The 21428-nt window shown below is 36.8% G+C and overlaps 1 protein-coding gene across 5 annotated transcripts in view; it reads right to left on the bottom strand.

Moving 5' to 3' along the window:
* Window positions 1-21428, bottom strand: part of HFM1 (helicase for meiosis 1) — a 137329-nt gene that overhangs the window by 65144 nt on the left and 50757 nt on the right. For 4 of the 5 annotated variants that reach the window (XM_034930949.3, XM_055116219.2, XM_003808406.5 and 1 more), the window contains exons 14-20: window positions 18711-18754; window positions 18506-18607; window positions 17961-18106; window positions 17003-17097; window positions 16190-16323; window positions 12876-12923; window positions 8848-8928 (exon numbers count right to left, since the gene is read on the bottom strand). In XM_034930949.3, the coding sequence (XP_034786840.1) occupies window positions 8848-8928; window positions 12876-12923; window positions 16190-16323; window positions 17003-17097; window positions 17961-18106; window positions 18506-18607; window positions 18711-18754 (650 nt within the window). The remainder of the gene's footprint in view (window positions 1-8847; window positions 8929-12875; window positions 12924-16189; window positions 16324-17002; window positions 17098-17960; window positions 18107-18505; window positions 18608-18710; window positions 18755-21428) is intronic. The other variant, XM_055116218.2, reaches the window with a different exon arrangement.

Raw genomic sequence — 21428 nt, 5'->3', positions numbered from 1 at the left:
TAAACTGGAGTCTGAAAATAAGTTATTTCGGAAATAGAACAGCAGATTGGTTGTGGGTAGGAGTACGGGAGAAGTGGGGGTAACTAACTGATGAAATGGAATTCACTTAAGAGGTTACTGGATTCGGCCGGGCGCATTGGCTCACACCTGTAATCCCAGCACTTTGGGAGGCCGAGGCAGGTGGATCATGAGGTCAGGAGTTCGAGACCAGCCTGGTCAAGATGGTGAAACCCTGTCTCTACTAAAAATACAAAAATTAGCTGGGCGTGGTGGCAGGCACCTGTAGTCCCAGCTACTCGGGAGGCTGAGGCAGGAGAATCGCTTGAACCTGGGAGGTGGAGGTTGCAGTGAGCCGAGATCGTGCCACTGTACTCTAGCCTGGGTGACAGAGCAAGACTCTCTGTCTCAAAAAAAAAAAAAAAAAGTTACTGGATTCGATAAGTTGTCTAAAAACATTCCAAAGAATTTCAAGCCTTATGAACACATAGAAAACAGCTGGGAAGAAGAAAGTAGCATCCTGCTTCTCAAGGAAAGGGCTAACATTTATGTATGTGCTAAATGTTTTGCTGAAGAAGAAAAGATTTTTGGCATTCCAACAGAGTTAAAAGCACCAAGGACATGGTACAATAGATAAAACTAACAATCAGGAATAGAGAAGTAGCCAGGCTCTCAGTTAGGATCCTGGTGAATATGTTCAGCCAACATGTGAATAATGGATTAGTTTATAAAAAGGAGCTTCTGAGAGAAGGGTGTGAGATATCAAGATTATAATTACCACGAGAACTAGTTAACCATTGCAGTATATTTAAAGATGGTCCTCTTACCCTAAATATTTATAAGTTAATATAAGGTCTCTTCCTGCTAGAGAAAATGAAAGGTTTTAAGAAAAGACTTAATACTTGTTGGCTTATTAATAGAGATGAAGCTTTCCTAGGTAAGACAGAAAAACATAACCTAGAAAGGAAAGCATAAGGAAAATGAGTCAGAGCAGAGGGAATGAAAAGTAATTTTTAAAGATTTGCAAGTAAAGCAAGGAAATAAAGAAACAACTTGCTATTAATATAGCTACTGAATGATTAATATTCTTACAGGAAATTCAGGATATTTCAAAGATTAATATTCTAACAGGAAATTCAGGATATTTCATAAAATACAGTGGTAGGGAGCATGGAGGAGATGAGAATGTACCTTTCAGACCTCCTACTGCAAGACGTGTCAGTGACTGATGGCCCCAGCTGCTGTGCTCTGAATCATCATCATGTTTACACCGAGATCATACTTTCATGAGATGGCCCCAGTCAATGACTGAGCATGGCAGGGACGCTAAGGTACATCTATAAGAGTTCCTATCAACTTTGCCAAATGTTCTTAGGATTGCATTGCAGGCTAAGACCCCTCTCTCCCTCCCTCTCTCCCTCTCTCCTTCCCTCCTTGTAAGCTAAGATCCTCCAAGGGCTTTCTCTCTCCCATCCTCCTTGGAGGCTAAAATCCCTCCTGCCCTCTCCTCCTCCCTCCCTTCTTGCAAGCTAAGATCCTCCAAGGGCTTTCTCTCTCCCATCCTCCTTGGAGGCTAAAATCCCTCCTACCCTCCCCTCTTCCTTCCCTTCTTGCAGGCTAAGATCTATCTCTATCTCTCTCTCCCTCCCTCCCTCCCTTCCTTCCTCCCTTCCTTCCAGAGTTATGGGATTCAATTATAAGTTGTCTAAAAACATCCCTTCCTCCATCCCATCCTTCCTTCCTCTCATACTTTCTCCCTCTCTGCCCCACCATGTTCCCTCCCCCTTCATTCCTTCCTACCCTCCTCCCCTTTCCCTCCTTACCTCCATCCCTTCCTTTCCTACTTCCCTCCATCGCGTCCTTTCTTCTTTCCCTCTATCCCTATCCTTCAAAGAGGTAAGATCTGCATCCCAGTTTAGTGACTCTTCCAGACTATTGCAGTTACCACCTATCTTCAGAAGGTTAATCTTTCTTAAATTCACAGTAGAAATTAAACAACAGAAGCCGGCAAGATTGCAGATTAAAAGGAATGCTTCTACACTGTTGGTGGGAGTGTAAATAAGTTCAACCACTGCGGAAGACAGTGTGACAATTCCTATAAGACCTAGAACCAGAAATACCATTTGACCCAGCAATCCCATTACTGGGTATATACCCAAAGGAATACAAATCATTCTTTTGTAAAGATACATGCACACGTATGTTCACTGCAGCACTATTCACAATATCAAAGACATGGAATCAACCTAAATCCTCATCAATGAAAGACTGGATAAAGAAAACGTGGTACACACACACCATGGGATACTATGCAGCCATGAAAAGGAATGAGATATGTCCTTTGCAAGAAAATGGATGGAGCTGGAAGCCGTTATCCTCAGCAAACCAACACAGGAACAGAAAACCAAGCACCACATGTTCTCACTTATAAATGGGAGCTGAACAATGAGAACACGTGGACGCATTGTGGGGAACAACACACGTTGGGGTCTGTTGGGGAGGGCGAGGGGAAGGAGAGCATCAGGAAGAATAGCTAATGGATGCTGGGCTTGATACACAGGTAATGGTATGATCTGTGCAGCAAACCACCATGCCACATGTTTACCTGTAACGAACCTACACATCTGCTCATGTACCAGAACAGTTGAAGCAGGAAAAAATTGGCCTTTTGAGCCCTTCTCTCAGTACACATTACCTGGCAAAACAGGTAAAAACCTCAATGCAAACATACAGATGAAAATACCTAGATACTTGAGTATTATGATTACAACCTAAAAAGCAAAAACTATATGAAGCAGAATTATAGGAACATACAAACTAAAAACTGATATACAAAAAATAAACTCAAAGAGACAAAATAAAGTATTAGTAATATGAAGGAATAAGAAGTCATAAAAATGAATTAATTAGAAATACTATGTAAGAAAATTACATCTACATTAATAACAGGCTAAGAAATTACAAACCCAGCATGGTGCAGCATCTTCCACAATTTGATGGGGAAGCTCAGAGTCCCGTCTCCAGTACTGCATCCCCTTTTTTCCGGGAGGCCTCAGGTAACTTGGCCGCAGCCTCCATCACCCTGTGACCTGCAGATACTGGGAGATCCATAGGGAGAACTCTGGAACACCAGAAAAGCCAAGAAATTACATGCACAAATAAGAAATCATGTGAGCACACAGCATGAAGATGACTGTGTGCAAAGAAAGAGAACCCTCAACAGAATCTGACCATGTCAGCACACTTAACTCAGGCTTCCATCCTTCAGGAACTGAGAAAGGAGGAGGAGAACCAAGAGGGCCAACTGGACACAGCCAGGAAGAGCATCTCCCACCAAAAGACCAGACCATCAGGAAGACCAGCACACTCAAAGCAGATCTTCAGAAGGAAGTCATTGAGGGTGGTTGGAGGGAAGACACAGACCCTAGGTAGAAGCTGGGAACACTGCAGTGGGCTTCAAAGCACCAGGACTCATTCCCAGCCCCTGGTGGCTCCTGGGGAAGGGTGAATTAAACAGGTGAGGAGTGGCCCACTCTTGTCACGGACCTCTGGAATCTTAGCTGCAGAAGACCTCATGACCCCCACAGACATTTAAATTGGCAGAGAGAACTGCTTGGAGAAATGGCAGGGACAGGACTCCACCCTGTGTGGAGCCCAAAGGGTTTGGCACAGGAATGGCTACAGTGGAGTACAGTCAGGAATGCCAATCCCCTAAGGCCTGCCATGCTCCTCTAAGTGGTTTTGGCCTTTGTTGACTGTTGGACCTAGACAGAGCAGGGCAGTCTTGTCCATGTGATGGGGCCAGTCTTATCTGAGTGCCCCCTGACTGCCAGCCTCTTCTGGGGTCCCTCCATGGCCAAGCTCACTTGCAGTGTGGCCTCAGTTGCCCAACTGGGGCACCGCCTAGTGGCCACCACCATAGCTCCTTAGCCAGCAGATGCCACTGAACCATTAGATGGACCCTGCCGATGTGCACCCACCAACAGCCTCCTCAAACTGCTTTGCCAACACACACCTGTCTGCAGCCTCCCCCAACCACTCTGCTGGCATGCACTCGACCATGGCCTCCCCACATCACTTTGCTAGCATGCACATGGTGCACGGACCTTGTCACCACGGCCCCACCCCCACCAGTCCACCACCGGTACATGCGGATCCCACTATGCTGCTGTCTTGCCACTGCTGATACACTGCAAACATGGACCCTGCTGTGCCACCACCACTGGTGCACATACCCAGACCTCACCATGCTACTATACAGCCACTGTTGGCATTACACATGAGTGCGTAACCTTCTGCCACTGCCCCATTTAAGTGTGATTGCCAGTGAACCAGGAACACCTCTAACCCTCCAGTGCAGCAGGTACTTAACCTCGAGGGGCCAGCAAACAAAGCCATGAGCATGCAGCCCAGGAGCACTGAGCTGAGCCCAAGCCCTCTGAAATCATCCAGAAACAAAGCCAGTCAACTAAACCCAACTTATGCCACAGTAAATCTCAATGGCATCAAGGAATATAAAAGAAAAAGCCCCATCTGAAGGACAGCAACTTCAAATATTAAAGGAACATCAGCCCAGACAGACGAAAAACAATTAGTCTGTCTGGGCTGATGTTCTTGCCAGAAAGCAAGAACCCTGGCAACTCAAAATACCAGAGTGTTTTCTTACTTCCAAACAACCACACAGCTCCCCAGCAATGGTTCTTAACCAGGCTGAAATGGCTGAAATGTCAGACCTAGAATTCAGAATCTGGATGGCAATGAAGATCATCAAGGTTCATCAGAAAGTTGAAGTCCAATCCAAGAAATCTAAGGAACCCAGTAAAATGATCAACAGGTGAAGGACAAAATCGCCATTTTAAGAAAGAACCAAACTGATCTGATAGAGCTGAAAAACTCACTGCAAGAATTTCATAATACAATTGGAAGTATTAACAGCAGAATAAACCAAGATGAGGAAACAATCTCAGAGCTCAAAAACCAGGTTTTCAAATCTACTCAGTCAGAGAAAATACAGAAAAAAGAATAAAAAAGAATGAACAAAACCTCCAAGAAATATGGGATTATGTAAAGAGACCAAAATTTAAAACTCATTGGTAGCCCTGAAAGAGAGGGAGAGAGAGAGAGAGCAAGAAACTTGGAAAATATAATTGAGAATACAGTTCAAAACATTTCCCTGACCTTGCTAGAGGGGTCAACATTCAAATTCAGAAAATTCAGAGAGCCCCAGTGAGATACTATATAGAACAGCCATCCCCCAAGACACATAGTCATTACATTCTCCAAGATCAATGGGAAAGAAAAAATATTCAGGGCAACTAGACAGAAAGGTATATGTTACCTACAAAGGGAAACATATAAAGCTAACAGCAGATCTTTCAGCAGCTCTTTCAGCAAAAATCCTACACGCCAGAAGAGTTTGGGGGCCTATATTAAGCATTTCTTTTGACAGGGTCTTACTCTGTCACCCAGGATGGATGGCAGTGGTGCAATCTTGGCTCACTGCAACCTCCTCCTCCCAGGCTCAAGTGATCCTGCCACCTCAGCATCCTAAGTAGCCGGGACTACAGACACATGCCGTCATGCTCAGCTAATTTTTAGAAAAATTTTTTGTAGAGACAAGGTGTCACTATATTGCTCAGACTGGTCTCAAACTCCTGGGCTCAAATAATCTTCCTGCCTCAGCCTCCCAAAGTGCTGGGATTACAGGCACAAGCCACTGTGCCCAGCCTTGGCATTCTTAAAGAAAAGAAACTCCAACCATAAGTTTCATATCCAGCCAAAATAAGCTTCATCAATGAAGGAGAAACAAAATCCTTTTCAGATAAGCTAAGGGAATTGTTTGCATCAGACCTGCCTTATGAGAGGTCCTTAAGACAGTACTAAACATAGAAATGAAAGACCATTACTGGCCACCACAAAGACACACTTTAGTATCTAGACCATTGACACTATAAAGCAACTACATAACATAACATAACAAGTCTACATAACAACACAATGACAAATCTACACATACCAATATCAACCTTGAATATAAACAGACTATAATACCCCACTTAAAAGGTGCAGAGTGACAAGTTGGATAAAGAAGCAAAACCCAACTGTATGTTGTCTTCAAGAGACCCATCTCATATGCAATAACACCCATAGGCTTAAAGGGATGGAGAAAAATCTACCAAGCAAATGGAAAACAAAAAAAGCAGGGGTTGCTATTCTAATTTCAGACAAGACAGACTTTACACCATAACTATCAAAAAGGACAAAGAAGGACACTGATAATGATGAAAAAGTTCAATACAACAAAAAGATTTAACTATCCTAAATATATATGCATCTAATACTAGAGCACACAGATTCATAAAACAAGTTTTTATAGACCTACAAAGAGACTTAGATACCTACACAATGTTGGGAGGCTTCAACACCCCACTGACAGTATTAGACAGATCATCAGGGCAGAAAACAAATAAAAATGTTCAGGACCTAAACTTGACACTTGACCAAATGGACCTAACAGACATCTACAGAACACTCTATCCAACAACAACAAAATATACATTCTTGTCATCTGCACATGTAACATACTTTAAAATCAACCACACATTCAGCTATAAAGCAATTCTCAACAAATTCAAAAAAAAAATCATACCAGGCACATTCTTAGACCACAATGCAGTAAAAACAGAAATCAATACTAAGATCTTTCAAAGCCATACAATTACATGGAAATTAAACAACATGCTTCTGAAAGACTTCTCTGAAAATAATGAACTTACGGCAGAAATCAAGATACTCTTTGTAACTGATGAAAACAAAGGCAGAACATAGCAGAATCTCTGATATACAGGTAAAACAGTGTTCAGAGAAAAGTTTATGGCACTAAATGCTCACATCAAAAAGCTAGAAGTATCACATTAGCAACCTCACTAACATCACACCTGGAGGAACTAGAAAAGCAAGAGCAAATCAACCCCAAAGCTGGCAGAGGAATAGAAATACCCAAAATCAGAGCTGAAGTGAACAAAATTGAGAGACACAGAACCACACAAATGATCAACAAAACCAGATATTGGTTCTTTGAAAGAATAAATAAGATTGATAGACTGCTAGCTAGAATAACAAACAAAAAAACAGAAACCAGACAAATAAACACAATCAGAAATGACAAAGAAGATACGACCACCAATCTCACAGAAATACAAAAAAAAAAAACCCCAGAAACTGTTATGAACACCTTTATACACACAAACTAGAAAACCTAGAAGAAATGGGGAGATAGACTGCTGGAAACACAACCTCCCAAGGTTGATCCAGGAAGAAACTGAAACCCTGAACAGACCAATAACAAGTTTCAAAATTGAATCAGAAATAAAAAGACTATCAACAAGAAAAAGCCCTGGACCAGATTGATTCACAGCCAAATTCTACCAAATATACAAAGAAGAGCTGGCACCAATCCTACTGAAACTATCCCAAAAATTTGAGGAGGGACTCCTCCCTAACTCATTCTATGAGGCCAGCATCATTCTGATACCAAAACTTGGCAGAGACACAATGAAAAAAAAAAAAAAAAACTTCAGGCGAATATTCCTGATGAACATAGATGCAAAAATCCTCAACAAAATACTAGCAAACCAAATCCAGAAGCACATCAAAAAGCTAATCCACCGTGAGAGAGAGAGAAAGAGAGAGAGATAGGGTTCAGGACACGCTATCCCAAAATGGAGCATCTTGGCTTATTGAATATTTTAAGCTGTAGGAATTTGAGAAACAACATGTACAGGAAGAATTCTTCTGGCCTTTCCCTGAAGCAAGTAATAACACCATCATGTGAGAGGTGCCCTCCCTATACCTAAAGAATGGAGCATCTTTATCTCCAGAGACACAGAGTGGAATTTGAATGAACAGGCTTTGCTAAATTTCCCCCAATTTATTACACTTAGTTCATATCCCCTTTGTCCTATCATATTTCTCCATGACTTTTCAATCTTCATCACACCTGGCATAAAAACATTCAGGTTTAACCATTTCTTTGGGTCTTCATTTCCTTATAAAGGCCCCCATGTCACATAAAACATATTAAATAAATTTGTATGCTTTTCTCTTGTTAATACATTTTGTTATATGAGTCCCAGTTAATGAACCTAAGATGAGTAGAAGGAAAAGATATTTTTACTAACCTTACAGAAGTCTAACCACCAGATTATCAATGGTTGAATATTTAAGAATATAAAAAGCATATTAAAAGCATACCAATAAAAGTATATCTATAATAGTTATAACAGGTTTAAAGCAACCCAAAGATTCAAGCATTTCATTCCTCTGCCAAAAGTCACCAGAATCAGTGAAGACAAATTCTGTGCACCGGTGCCCAGGCACGGTGGCTCAAGCCTGTAATCCCAGCACTTTGGGAGCCCGAGGCGGGCAGATCATAAGGTCAGGAGATCGAGACCATCCTAGCTAACATGGTGAAACCCCGTCTCTACTAAAAATACAAAAAAAAAATTGGCCGGGCATGGTGGCAGGTGCCTGTAGTCCCGGCTACTCGGGAGGCTGAGGCAGGAGAATGGCATGAACCCGGGAGGCGGAGCTTGCATTGAGCTGAGATCTCGCCACTGCACTCCAGCCTGGGCAAAAGAGTGAGACTCTGTCTCAAAAAAAAAAAAAAAAAAAACTATTACAAATAGGACTTGTTTAAATTTATCATGCCTATGGCTAATAATGATGATACCCTGTTGAGAACTGAGATCACAATTTAGTTTTATCACCATCTAAATTTTAGTAAAACAAAATTTTAATTTAGTCTTAAGTAAACAATTGCTAAATTTACTGACAATGATAAGAAATTACCAGTTGGTTTGAAATTAACACCTTCATCCATCTTTATTAAGTCCAGGGATGATAAATCATTCAGATTCTTCAAACATAATTCTGTTTAATTATAGAAAACACATTTTAATTTTAGTAAAATAGGGAAGTAGGGAAAAATAATTTATTATTAAATATGCTAAAGTTGTGCTATTACTGTGTAACTGTTCTAGAAGAACCATAGTCCCTACTTAAGCAGTAAGAGAAAGCTCATTTAAATAAAAAAGCTAACTAATATGCTAAAAACATTTTCTAAAAGTAACAAGAATACAAGTAATAAAAATAACATTCAGTAAGTAGAAATAACACTTAAAACTTGGAGTATTTAAATGATACACATGTATTACCTCATTTAATCCTCAAAACATCACAATAAGGTAGACACCGATATTTTCATATATAGGTTAGGAAACTAAAGAATAGAGGCTAAGTAACTTGCTCCAGGTCTAAGTAACCACTTTGCTATCTGCCCTCCATTAAGGCAATAGTTTTCTTTTTCTTTTTTCTTTAAACTTCTATCAAAGATATATTAATGTATGCACAAAGTATAAGAAGTCAAATAGTTCTGCAAAGATTATTCCAAAAACCACCAGTTCTTCCCCTCCTCCCTGTTTGCCACTTTCTTGAAGCAACAACTTAAAACTGTTTTAACTGATGCTTTTAGGTGTTTACTTTTGTTTCTCTGACAGGAAGCAATGCTAGTTCATGCTCACTATTGATGGGGATCAGAGCAATTGTAGTAATCTGCTGCTGACAGTTCCTTCTCTGCCTCATGCTATAGTCCAGGAGATATAAGATAGTTCAGAGCAGACAGTGGGAATACTGTAATAGTTCAATCCTAAATAGTGCAGCCACTCAAAAAAACACCCTTAGAGTTCTTTGGGAAATACTTTAGTTTAAGCAACACTCTTTAGACAGCTTGATAGTGTTAAGCGTTTGGTTAAGTAAAGATTTTGAAGTCTTTTCTAATTTTCTTAATTACCCACTATTAAATCAGTTCATTACCCACTCACTACTCGATAAGTCAATGAAAAATGCTTACTTTACCATAAGCTGAGCATGATTCTAAGCTCTATGTTTACAGCAGTTAACAAGATAAGGTTCTTCTCTTTAGAACTTATATTTTACAGAAGAAAGCAATTAACATACAAATAAATAATAAGGTTTCACATATACTATAAAGAAACATAAGGCTAAGAACCTATATAGAATGATTGTGTAGAATTTTAAATTTTTTACTAAACCATATCTTTATTTCCTTTCCTTTCTTTTTCTTTCTTTTTATTTTCCTTTCTTTTCTTTTCTTTTTTTTTTTTTTTTTTTTTTTGAGACAGGGTCTCACTCTGTTGCCCAGGCTAAAATACAGTAGCATGATCACAGCTCACTGAAGCCTCAACCTCCCAGGCCCAAGCAATCTTCCCACCTCAGTCTCCCGAGTAGCTGGAACTACAGGCATGTACCACCACAACACCAGCTAATTTTTTTTAAAAACTTTGTAAAGGTGGGATCTCCCTATGTTGTCCAGGCTGGTCTCAAACTCCTGAGCTCAAGGCAATCTGCCCACCTTGGCATCCCAAAGGTATTACAGGCATGAACCACCATGCCCAACCTATATGTATTTCTCATAAACGCTATATATTTTGATATAGAGTAAGGCTATCCTCACCCTAATTGTCAAAATAAACACATTACCTTTTCTAAAAACAAGGAAAACAACAACAACATCATAGAATCATTTTGTCTTCCTCTCAGTAAAGGTGGGTTTAAGTAAGATACCACAGGAAGACCTCTCTAAAAAGTTAATATTTGAACAGAGACCTGAATAAAATGAAGGTGTAAAATATGCAAGGAGTGTTCCAAAAATAAGGAACAAAGTGTGCAAAGGACTTGATGTGGGAACAAGTTTGGTGTGTTTAAGGAATAGCAAGAAGGCCAATTCGGTGAGAGTAGAATAAAAGAGACAGAAAGTGACAAGAGATGTAGTTAGAGAAATAGGCAGGAAGATATCAAGCAGGATTTTGTGGGCTGTGGTGAAAGTTTGTATTTTATTCTAAGAGTGATGGGGAAGCTATTAAGAGTATATGAGCAAGAAAGTATAATCAAGTTTAGGAAACAGCATATACTATGCTAAGGATCCTTCCTGACAGATTTAAGGCAGAGCTCCAAGGATAATAGCAGGGCTCAGAAAATGCTGACTCAAGGCATTTCGAACTCAATAAGACTAAGAGGACTTCAGAAACAAGAAAGTCACTCTGATCTTTCCCTGCCTTTCTGTGTGAAGCATGGTCATAAAGGAATTCTCTGACCTACCTTGTCTAAAAGTCTAAGACCCTCATTCCAGGGTGGAATGGTCCTGTCTCATACCCACGGAATGGTCCTATCTCATGCCTGAGAAGAAAGAATGCTACATAGAGAGGCCAAGAAGAATCTGAACAAACAGGCCTTGTTAAGTTCCTCCCAGTTTATTAACATTAGATAATACCCTTTTTGTCCAGTCATGTTTCTCAACAACTATCCATTTTTTTCATTAGACTTGCCAGAGAAATTCAGTTTTCCCTGGGTCTTTGGGTCTTAATTTCTGAAGGCTCCCATATCATACACAACTTTGATTAAATAAATTTGTTATGCTTTTCTCTTGTTAATCTGTCTTGTTACAGGAGTGTCAGCTGTGAACATTGCAATGAATGAGGAAAAGATGTTACTTTTTTTCTCTCCTACAATACCAAAACCTTAATATTCAGTTATATTTAGCTATTCTTGTTTATAAGGCAAAACTTTGCTAACCCTATAGTGACTGAAGACAAGGCAAATATGAGCTGTGATTCTGCTAATTTAACAAGAGATAAAACATTAAAGTTATCCGAATATAGCAATATATCTCTTTGTCTAGTTTCTTGAGTGTATTTGATCATTATTTTCAAAATATATGTTTAATTAAAAATTCCATTACAAAATTTATCAATACCTTGAAGATAACACAACTTATAATCTGTATTTCAACATGAATACAGCAGCATTATGAAAATATGCTATTGGTTATGACCATGTTTTAAGAACATATTTATTCTTTAAGCAAGACAATTTTACTGCTTTATCTTTATCTCTGCATTTTTATTTGCCACACATGTATATCCAAGTAGAGAATAAATTTAAATTGGCTAAATATTTTTAGAGGACCTAACATATTTTCTTTTACTAAGGAGACAGTTTCAACACAATGAAAAGATAGCAATTTCTAATCTGAATAAATGCCTAACAATATTTTATATTTTAAAAAACAAGTAAGAAACACTAGTTGATTAACTAAATAACAAAGCTGAGGTTGGATAGGAATACATCTTTGGCACAGGTTGGGATACAAAGCCCATAATCAATCTAGGCTTATATTTTTCAATTAAAATTAAGTAGAAAAGAAAAATACATGTTGGGCATGGTCGCTCACACCTACATTCTCAGTGTTTTGGAAGGCAGAGGTAGTAGGATAACTTGAGGCCAGGAGTTTGAGACGAGGCTGGAAAACACAGTGAGAACCCCTTTCTAAAAAAAATACAAAATTAACCAGTTGTGGTGGCTCACGCCTATAGTCCCAGCTACTCAGGAGGATCATTTGAGCTCAGGAGTTCAAGGTTACAATGAGCTATGATCACGCCACTGCATTCCATCCTGGGTGACAGAGTAAGACTGTCTCTTTTAAAAAAAAGAAAAAATACAGAGTGTGTATCTGTAGGCATATTTTCAAAGACCAGGGTGATGTTAGAAATAAAAACCAAATAAACCAAGTTAACATATTATACAAAGAAAGATATTCTGATAGAATAAATTGATTAATTCAGCAAAAAAGTATATATGCCAAGCTTTTTGCGTGAAAAAGAAATAGTTCACATTATTTTTCTGCAGACAAGTTTCCTTTTTAAAAAATGATTTACAAAAGCATATTCTTACTTTCACAATAACTGAACTTTTTCACTAAAATATATAGAATCTAATTTTTAGAATGAAATGCATCTAACCTTGTAATTTTGCTTCAATTCCATCTTTGTTCAATCCAGATGCAAAACCTGCATGTCATGAAAAAGTAAAATAGAATTTAGCTCATCTTTACAGGCTCAGTTTATACCCCAGTTAACTAGTGAAGAGCAGTCTAATGAAATCTTACATAAGAAAAAAAAATCTCAGCTGATTGAGTTCAAACAAGGCTTAAATATCCATAGAAACAATGAACAGGAATATCATATTTTAACAAGAATGGTATGGAATAAATTTCCAAATGTTTTATACATAGCAAATATCTATCAAGTGATTAATATCTTCTAATGAACTTTCATTATAACATGAATGTTCCTAGGAAAATATGTTTGGTAATAACAACCATTTTGTGCTATTCACTAAAGCTGAAACTACACATACCCTTTAACACAATAATTTCACTCCTAGGCACATACCCACAGATATACATATACATGTGTATCAAAAGATATACATATAACAATGTTCACAGCAGCATTATTTAAAATTAATAATTTCCTTTCATCAAAAGATTTATATTCATATAAACGGAATCTTTTCAAGAATAGATAAAGCTAGCCTATGGTATGTAAGTCAGAATAGCATTGACTTCTGGGGGCAAATACTGACAGAAAAGGAGCATGAGGGAACATCTAGAAAATGTTCTATATCTTAATCTGGGCTGTGGTTACATGTGTGTATATGTGTGTATAAACACATATATAAAACTTCATTGACCTCTACACCTCATATTTGTGCAGTTTACTATAAGTGATATCTCAATACAAAAAAGTAACTACAGAAAATAAAGTAACTATGAAAAGGAAGAAATGAAAATTAAAACATGAAAAGATACCAATATTCATACATAATATTGATAAAAATACACAAGCATACACCCTGAAGGAAAGGCTGGAGAAACAAAATATGGCACTTTTGAACACTGCTGGTAGATATATGAGCTACTAAGGTACCAATTTAGCCACAGGTATCAAATTTATAAATGCATATATCCTTTGACACAGGAATTTCATTTCTAGAGATTTATCATATGGATAGATTCATACATGTAAAAAATGAAGGGTTTTTTTTGCTGCATTGTTTGTAAGAGCAAACAATTAGAAAAAGTATAAATGTCCATCAATTGGGGATCATTTAAATAAGTGATACATAAGTAAATGGAATATTATTTAGCTATTACAAAAAAAAGCTTCCAGCCAGGCATGGTGGCTCACAGCTATAATCATAGCACTTTGGGAGGGTGAAATCGGAGGATTGCTTGAGCCCACAAGTTCTAGACCAGCCTAGGCAGCATAGGGAAACTCTGCCTCTACAATTTTTTTTTTCAAAAGTTAGCCAGGTGTGCTGGCATGTGCCTGTAGTACCAGCTACTCTGGTGGCTGAGGTGAGAAGATCACTTGAGCCCAGAAGGTTGAAGCTGCAGTAAGCTGTGATCACACCATTGGACTTCAGCCTGGGCAAGAGAGTGACAGCCTGTCTCAAAAAAGCTTCCAAGACATACTAAGAAAAAAAGGAATGTGCAGAAGACTAAAATAATGGAGGTTTAAAAAAATATGCCACAAGGCCAGGCATGGTGGCTCACACCTGTAATACCAGCACTTTGGGAGGCCAAGGCAGGTGGATCACCTGAGATCAGGAGTTTGAGACCAGCCTGGTCAACATGGTGAAGCGCCGTCTCTGCTAAAAATAGAAAAAATTAGCCAGGTGTGGTGGTGCGTGCCTGTAGTCTGAGCTACTCAGAAGGGTAAGGCAGAGAATTGCTTGAACCTGTGAGGTGGAGGTTGCAGTGAGCCAAGATTGTGCCACTGCACTCCAGTCTGGGCAACCAAGAGAGGCTATCTCAAAAAAAAAAAAATGCCCACAAATTCTTTGATATTCTGCCCTCTGAAAGATGAACTTAATCCCTCTCGCCTTCATGTGACCAGGACTCAGTGACTTGCTTCTAAAAAACAGAATAAAGCAGAAGTAATGATGTGTGACTTCAGAGACAAAGTTATAAAAAAGTACTGCTGCTTCTGATTTAGTCTGTCTCTGTCTCTGTCTCTCTCTCTCTTTCTCTCTCAGATCATTCATCCTGAGAAAAGTCAGCTGCCATGCTATGAGGAAAGATCCACCTGGCAAAAGACTGAGGCCTGCCAACAACTGTGAGAAACTGAGGCCTCTAACTTATAGCTCTGTGAGTGAGACAATTTAGAAGTGAATCTTCAAGACCCAGGAAAGCCTTCAGATGACTGCAGCCCTAGCTGACACATGTTGCAATCTGAAGAGAGCATCTGACCCACAGCCACCTAGCTAAGACACTCCCAGATTCCTAACCCACATAAGCTGTGTGAGATAATAAATTCTGGTTGTTTCTAGATGATTTGTTTCAGGGTAATTTGTTAAAAGGAATGGAAAACTAATACACTATGCCACGATTTGTGTTTAAAAGGTGCGAAACTAAAATTACATTTTCTTATTTACTTTTATATGCAAAAAATATTATACAAAAAAGATATACCAATGATTACAGAACTAGGGGAGGGAAAGGCGAGAGATAGGAATTGAACAACTGTGTGGGTGGGGATATACATGGAAGAATTTTAATTGTATATATTCCTTCACTTTATGATTTTTGAACTAAGTAAATGTATTACCTAGTTGAAATATAAGTTTTTAAGTGATATGAGTATTTATATAGATATTCTTTTAATATAGGCTTAAATTAATTACTCTTTGAGATCTGAAAGTTTTGAACCTCTGTACATTAGAATGATACTTCAACAAGTCAGGCTTTAATTTGGTATTTCAACAACCCCAAGTTGAATGAATGAGTGAAAAAACCCTCTGGAAGCCACATAACCAGATGTGGGTTAGCTTTAGAAGCAAGATGAAAATTGTGGCAGCAACAGTAGTACTATGTACTTTCATTTCTTATAAACTGAAAAATAAACAGTCATAAACTCAGAAAAAGTGAGTAGCTGAACACTAAGTACAGAAAAAATTCAAAACTTTTTGTAACTTTAACTTATTTTCAATGATTTAGACATTTCTGTTATTTTTATTGGAGCTGAATTTTTTTCTACTAGATCTATTTTTAATGGTGTTGATTTCAAACCTTGTTGAAACACTAGAAGTAAAACAGATAAAAATTTCTCAGCTTGTCTACTCTTGTCTCTAAATGTATTTGGGACTGTTGTTACCTTTTGTTTTGTTACCTATTAGTTTCTGTAATCTATCTGTCCTGTAACTTATTAGTATAAATACAGGCCTAGCTGGCTTGAAAAAATTACTACTTTTCCAAGTCAAAGTAACAAACCATAATGAGATGGATTTTTCAAGGCTCTGATATAAAGCAAAGTTGATCGTATCCATTCCAAAGCAATATTCACATCCGTGATGGTATGCAGTACTATCTCTGCATTTAAATGTTCAATAAGATGTCTGTGCAAACTAATGAAAAAAAAACTTTGCATTATGAATATGCAGTTCAATGCCATAACTCTTACTTTTTAACTTTAATAATATAGAATACACCCATTGCTACTTTACTAATTCATGAAATATAACTTAATTTCCAAAAACATAAAAGAAAACCTTAAAAAGTCAGTTCAACTTCTAAAAGGCTTCAGATATACCTCTCTACTCTATGGCTGTAGAAGACAGGTTATTGCTTTAACAAAAGTTGAAGCGTAAATTATATCCTACTTTCTCCAAAAGAGAATACATTAAATACCTTACTAATAGGTTCCAGATTTCCTCTATTATTAAATTAAAATAAGAAGTGAAAATGATATTTCTCCTTTATTACAAATTAGTTAATTATAAATTTACATAATTTCATATATAAATTATAACATAATCATAATTACTAAGGCTTTATTACAAATTAGGGTTTGTTATAAACAAGAATACATGCTTGCCAAGAAATACCACTGAATAAAACTACTACCTTTTAAAAAAATTATTAAATTCCCTAAAATGACACAAACTTTCTAGTTAAATTGTTGAAAACTTTACAGAAAATTGCCTTAAAAAAATCTCCAAACCAAATTTCCCTTTGATATTTTAAAAGGAAATAAAATAAGCTATATTAGCATTAGTATCTTTTTGGAACTTTTTTTTATACTACCTGCTTTCTATAGTGTCTCTACAAGCTAACATCTGAATGTACTTGTCCCTTGTGCTTAATCGAGTCATGATAACTGCAGTAGCTGTAGTGTCAAACTGGGGAGAAAACAAACAGAAATTTACTGAAGAAGAGCACATCTTGGTAGCAGTCCTCTTCAATAACTGAAGACTTCCATTTTATATTAAACAGTCTCCTTGTCTGAAATAATACTTCGAAAAGGCCTTAAAAATGCTCTCATTTTGTTAACCCAAAATTTAATTTAAAAGCCTTCCAAGAGTATAGCTGTAAATATCACTTTGGTTTCAATGTAACATAATTTTGGCAATGTTAAAATCAAAACAAACTTTGGTAACTGTATAAAAGTTGTAAGATTTGGTATAATTTACATATAATCTGATTTACTCTATTAAATTGTAGAACTGTACAACATAATATTTACAAATGTTTTGAAAATATAATCTTCCTGATGTTCCCATAATACCTATAAAAATGACTTATTCATGTATTTGTCAGAGTAGGGTATGTTTTGAAATGTATTTGGACTTTTGTCATAATTCCTGGGAACACTATTAGCATTTAGTGCTAGGACCTAGGGATGTTTCATGTTCTGTAATGTGACAGCCCTAAGCAAGGAAAACCTGTTCCATCCAAAATGCTAAGAGTACCCCCATTCAGAATTTAAAAAAAAAAAAAAACAGTCAAAATCAAAAAGACCTTTAACAGCATACCCATTCATAAACCCATCCCCTCATCAGCCAAGACAAGCTTAGACAGAATGAAGGAAGTATGTCCCAGTTGGTGAGGCTTGTCTTACTTTTATTCCTCCATTAAAGGTAAATTTTCTCTGCTATATTACTTTTAAGCCTGATACAATTATGACATGCTAATCAAAAAATACACAATTTTTTTTGTTTTTATCATGTTTTTAAGTATAAAAAGCAAAGTTATTGTCACTTACTTGAGGTCGACCAGCTCTACCAATCATCTGTAGAATATCTGTTTCACTGTACTCTTCAAACAGTCCTCCAGCATAATGCATTGTAGATTTTATAACTACTAGGTGAGCAGGCAAATTTACTCCCATAGCTAAAGTACTGGTAGTAACTGCATCAGATTAAGACATAGTAATTTTGAGCCATTTAACTTTATTGCTTCAGGAACATTTTTTAATAAAAGACATTCTTATAAATGTAATAAAAACTCATACATAAGAAATTTAGAAAAGAAAAAAGAGCATTACAATCTAAAATAGTAACACACCTTAAATCCAAAAACCTATTAAATTCTTGTTTTTCAAATTACACCATGTTCAACAATATGATAAAGAACTAAACACTACCAAAGAATTTACTGTAGCATCTACATGCATAGGTAACCACTTAATTTTATATTCTCAGAAGAAAAGCAGAAACAAGCAGAACACTTGCGCTTTTTCCTTTTTTCCTCTTAAAAATAATTTTCCAAAATATTTTATAGTATGCATGAGAAATATGTTTTACTTACAAAGAACTGGTAAATCTCCAACAGTAAAAGCTCCCTCAACTACTTTTCTATCTGACAGCTCCATACCAGCATGATGATAAGCAGCACCATCTTTTAAGATATCTGTAATAGAAATATATCAGCTGTTACTATTAATATTTCATCAATAATTGGCACCTTTCATCTATATGTGAAAATGCTATTCAAAAATTATCTCTAAACCTACCTCTCAGTTTTGAATCTCTTACGGAATATGCATACTTCTGTAACCTATTTAAAAATACCATAAAATTATTGAGTTACTCCCAGTAACATTAGAGAACTCTGAAACAGTTTATTATTTTAAAACTTAGAGATATCAAAAAATTTTCACAATATCATTATCTGAAAACTATTTTAAGAAGTAGAAAATATCCAACTTTCATATTCAAAAGTCCCTAAACTTATGAGCTACAATATTAAAGCTCACTTTTAAACCAAGAATTTGGAAAACTCACTTTCCCCAAGAAAACAACATAATTGGTGATTAACAAGTCAGTATAAAAGTCTACTCTCATAATTTGCCTAAAAAAAATTATAAGAAGTAACCATTTCTAAAACTACTATATTACTAGTAAATAAGCCAAAAAAAAAAAAAAACCATGGAAATAAGCCATAGTGTTTCCAGTGCTCTGAGACATGGCATTTAAAAAAACTAGGTTAGGAGGAAGCAAGATGGTCAACTAGAGATGCCTAATGCTCATCTTCCCCACAAAAAAGAGCAAAACAATGAATAAACAACTAACTACATTTTGAACAGAATGACTAAAGGAAAGTGCCTCTCTATAAATTTGAAAGAGGTGATTATTCCACTAGTTGTGCAGACATCAATAGAGGGACACAGGAAACATGAAAAAAAAAAAAACAACAAAAAAAACAGGAAATACACCACCAACAAAGGAACGCAATAATTCTCCAGTAACTGATTCCAAAAAACAGAAATTTGTAAACTGTCTGAAAAGGAGTTCAAAGTAATGATCCTAAGAAAACTCACTGAGATACAAGAGAATACAGATAGACAGGTCAATGAAATCAGGAAAACAATTCATTATCTGCATAAGAAAGTCATTCAAAAAGAACCAAACAGAAATCTTGGAGCTAAAGAATTAAATGAATGAAATCAAAAATAGAGAGCTTCAACAGCAAACCAAAACAAGCAGAAGAAAGAATCTGTGAAATGAAGTTAGGTTTCTGAAATAGCCTAGTCAGAGGGAAAAAAAAGAAAGAGAAAAGAACAAAAAAGAGTGAACAAAGCCTATAGGACTTATGGGACACCATTAAGCAAACAAGTATTCATATTATGGAGGTTCCAGAAGGAGAAGAATGAGGAAAAGGCATAGAAAGTTTATTTAACAAAATAATTGCTGAAAACTTCTCAAGTCTTGGGAGAGACATGGACATCCAGTTCCACGAATCTCAAAATCACCAAACATGTTCAAACCCAAAAAGGTCCTCACTGAGGCACATTATAACCAAAATGTCGAAAGTCAAAGACAAAGAGAGAATTTTAAAAGTAGCAAGAGAAAAGTGTCAAGTGATTTATAGGGGAATCTCCATTAGACTATCAGTGTTTCTCAGCAGAAACCTTGCAGGCCAGGAGAGCATGAGATGATACATTCAAAGTCCTGAAAGAAGACAATATTGCCAGTAAACAATACTATACAAAGCAAAGCTGTTCATCAGAAATGAGGAGAAATAAAGTCTCAGCCAGATAAATAAAAGCTGAAGAAATTCACCACTAGACCTGCCTTATAAGAAATGATTAAAGCAGTTCTTCTACCAGATACAAAAGAATGATAATTAGTATCATGAAAACATATGAAAGCATAAAACACACTGGTAGAGGTAAATACACAGTCAAATTCAGAATGTGCCACCACTGTAATGGTGGTGTGCAAATCTTTCAAATCTCTATTATGAAGGTGAAAAATCAAAATAGTCAAAAATACAGCTACAATGAGTTGTTAAGGAATACTGAATATAAAAAGATGTAAACTGTGTCAACAAACATAAATTGTGGGGGGAGGGCAAAAATCTAGAGTATTTGTATGTGACTGAAGTTCAGTTTAAAATAGTCTATTATAACTATAAGATATTTTACGTAAGCCTTGTGGTAACTGCAAAGCAAGAAGCTACAGAAGATACAGATGAGAAAGAGAAAGGAATCAAAGCTTAGCGCTACAGAAAAACAACAAATCACAAACTTATACAACAAGAGGAAGAAAGGAACAACTGATCTACCAAGCAACCAGAAAACAATTAAAATGGCAGGAGTAAGTCCTTATCTATCAATAATAACCCTGAAGGCAAATGAATTAAATTCTCCAATCAAGACATATAGTGTCTAAATTGATAGAAGAAAAAAAAAAACCAAGATCCAACTATATGCTGCCTACCAGAGATCCATCTTAGCTATAAGGACACCGGCTGAAAGTTAAGGGGTAAAAGAAAATATTCTACATAAATAGTAACCAAAAGAGAGCAGGGTGGCTATTCTTACATCAGTTAAAATGACTTTAAGTCAAAAACTGTTACAAGAGGCAAAGAAGGTCATAATTTAACGACAAAGGGGTCAATTCATCAAGAGCACATAAGAATTGTAAATATATAAGCACCCAACACTGAAGCATAAAATATATATAAAACATTATTGAAGGACATGAAGAGAGAAATAGACAGCAATACAATAATAGGAGGGGTCTTCAATATCCCACTTTCAATAATGATAGATTAACCAGACCGAAAGTTAACAAAGAAATACTGGACTTGAATTGTACTTTGAGTCAAATGGACCTAACAGACAAATATAGAACTTTGCATTCAATAGCAGCAGAATGTATATGCTTCTCTAGAGCATACGAAACATTCTACAGGACAGATCATACATTAAGCCACAAAACTAGAT

This window comes from Pan paniscus, chromosome 1 (genome assembly GCF_029289425.2).
Source record: "Pan paniscus chromosome 1, NHGRI_mPanPan1-v2.0_pri, whole genome shotgun sequence".
In the NCBI taxonomy this organism is placed as follows: Eukaryota; Metazoa; Chordata; class Mammalia; order Primates; family Hominidae; genus Pan; species Pan paniscus.
This window is presented reverse-complemented; position numbering and strand designations above follow the sequence as displayed.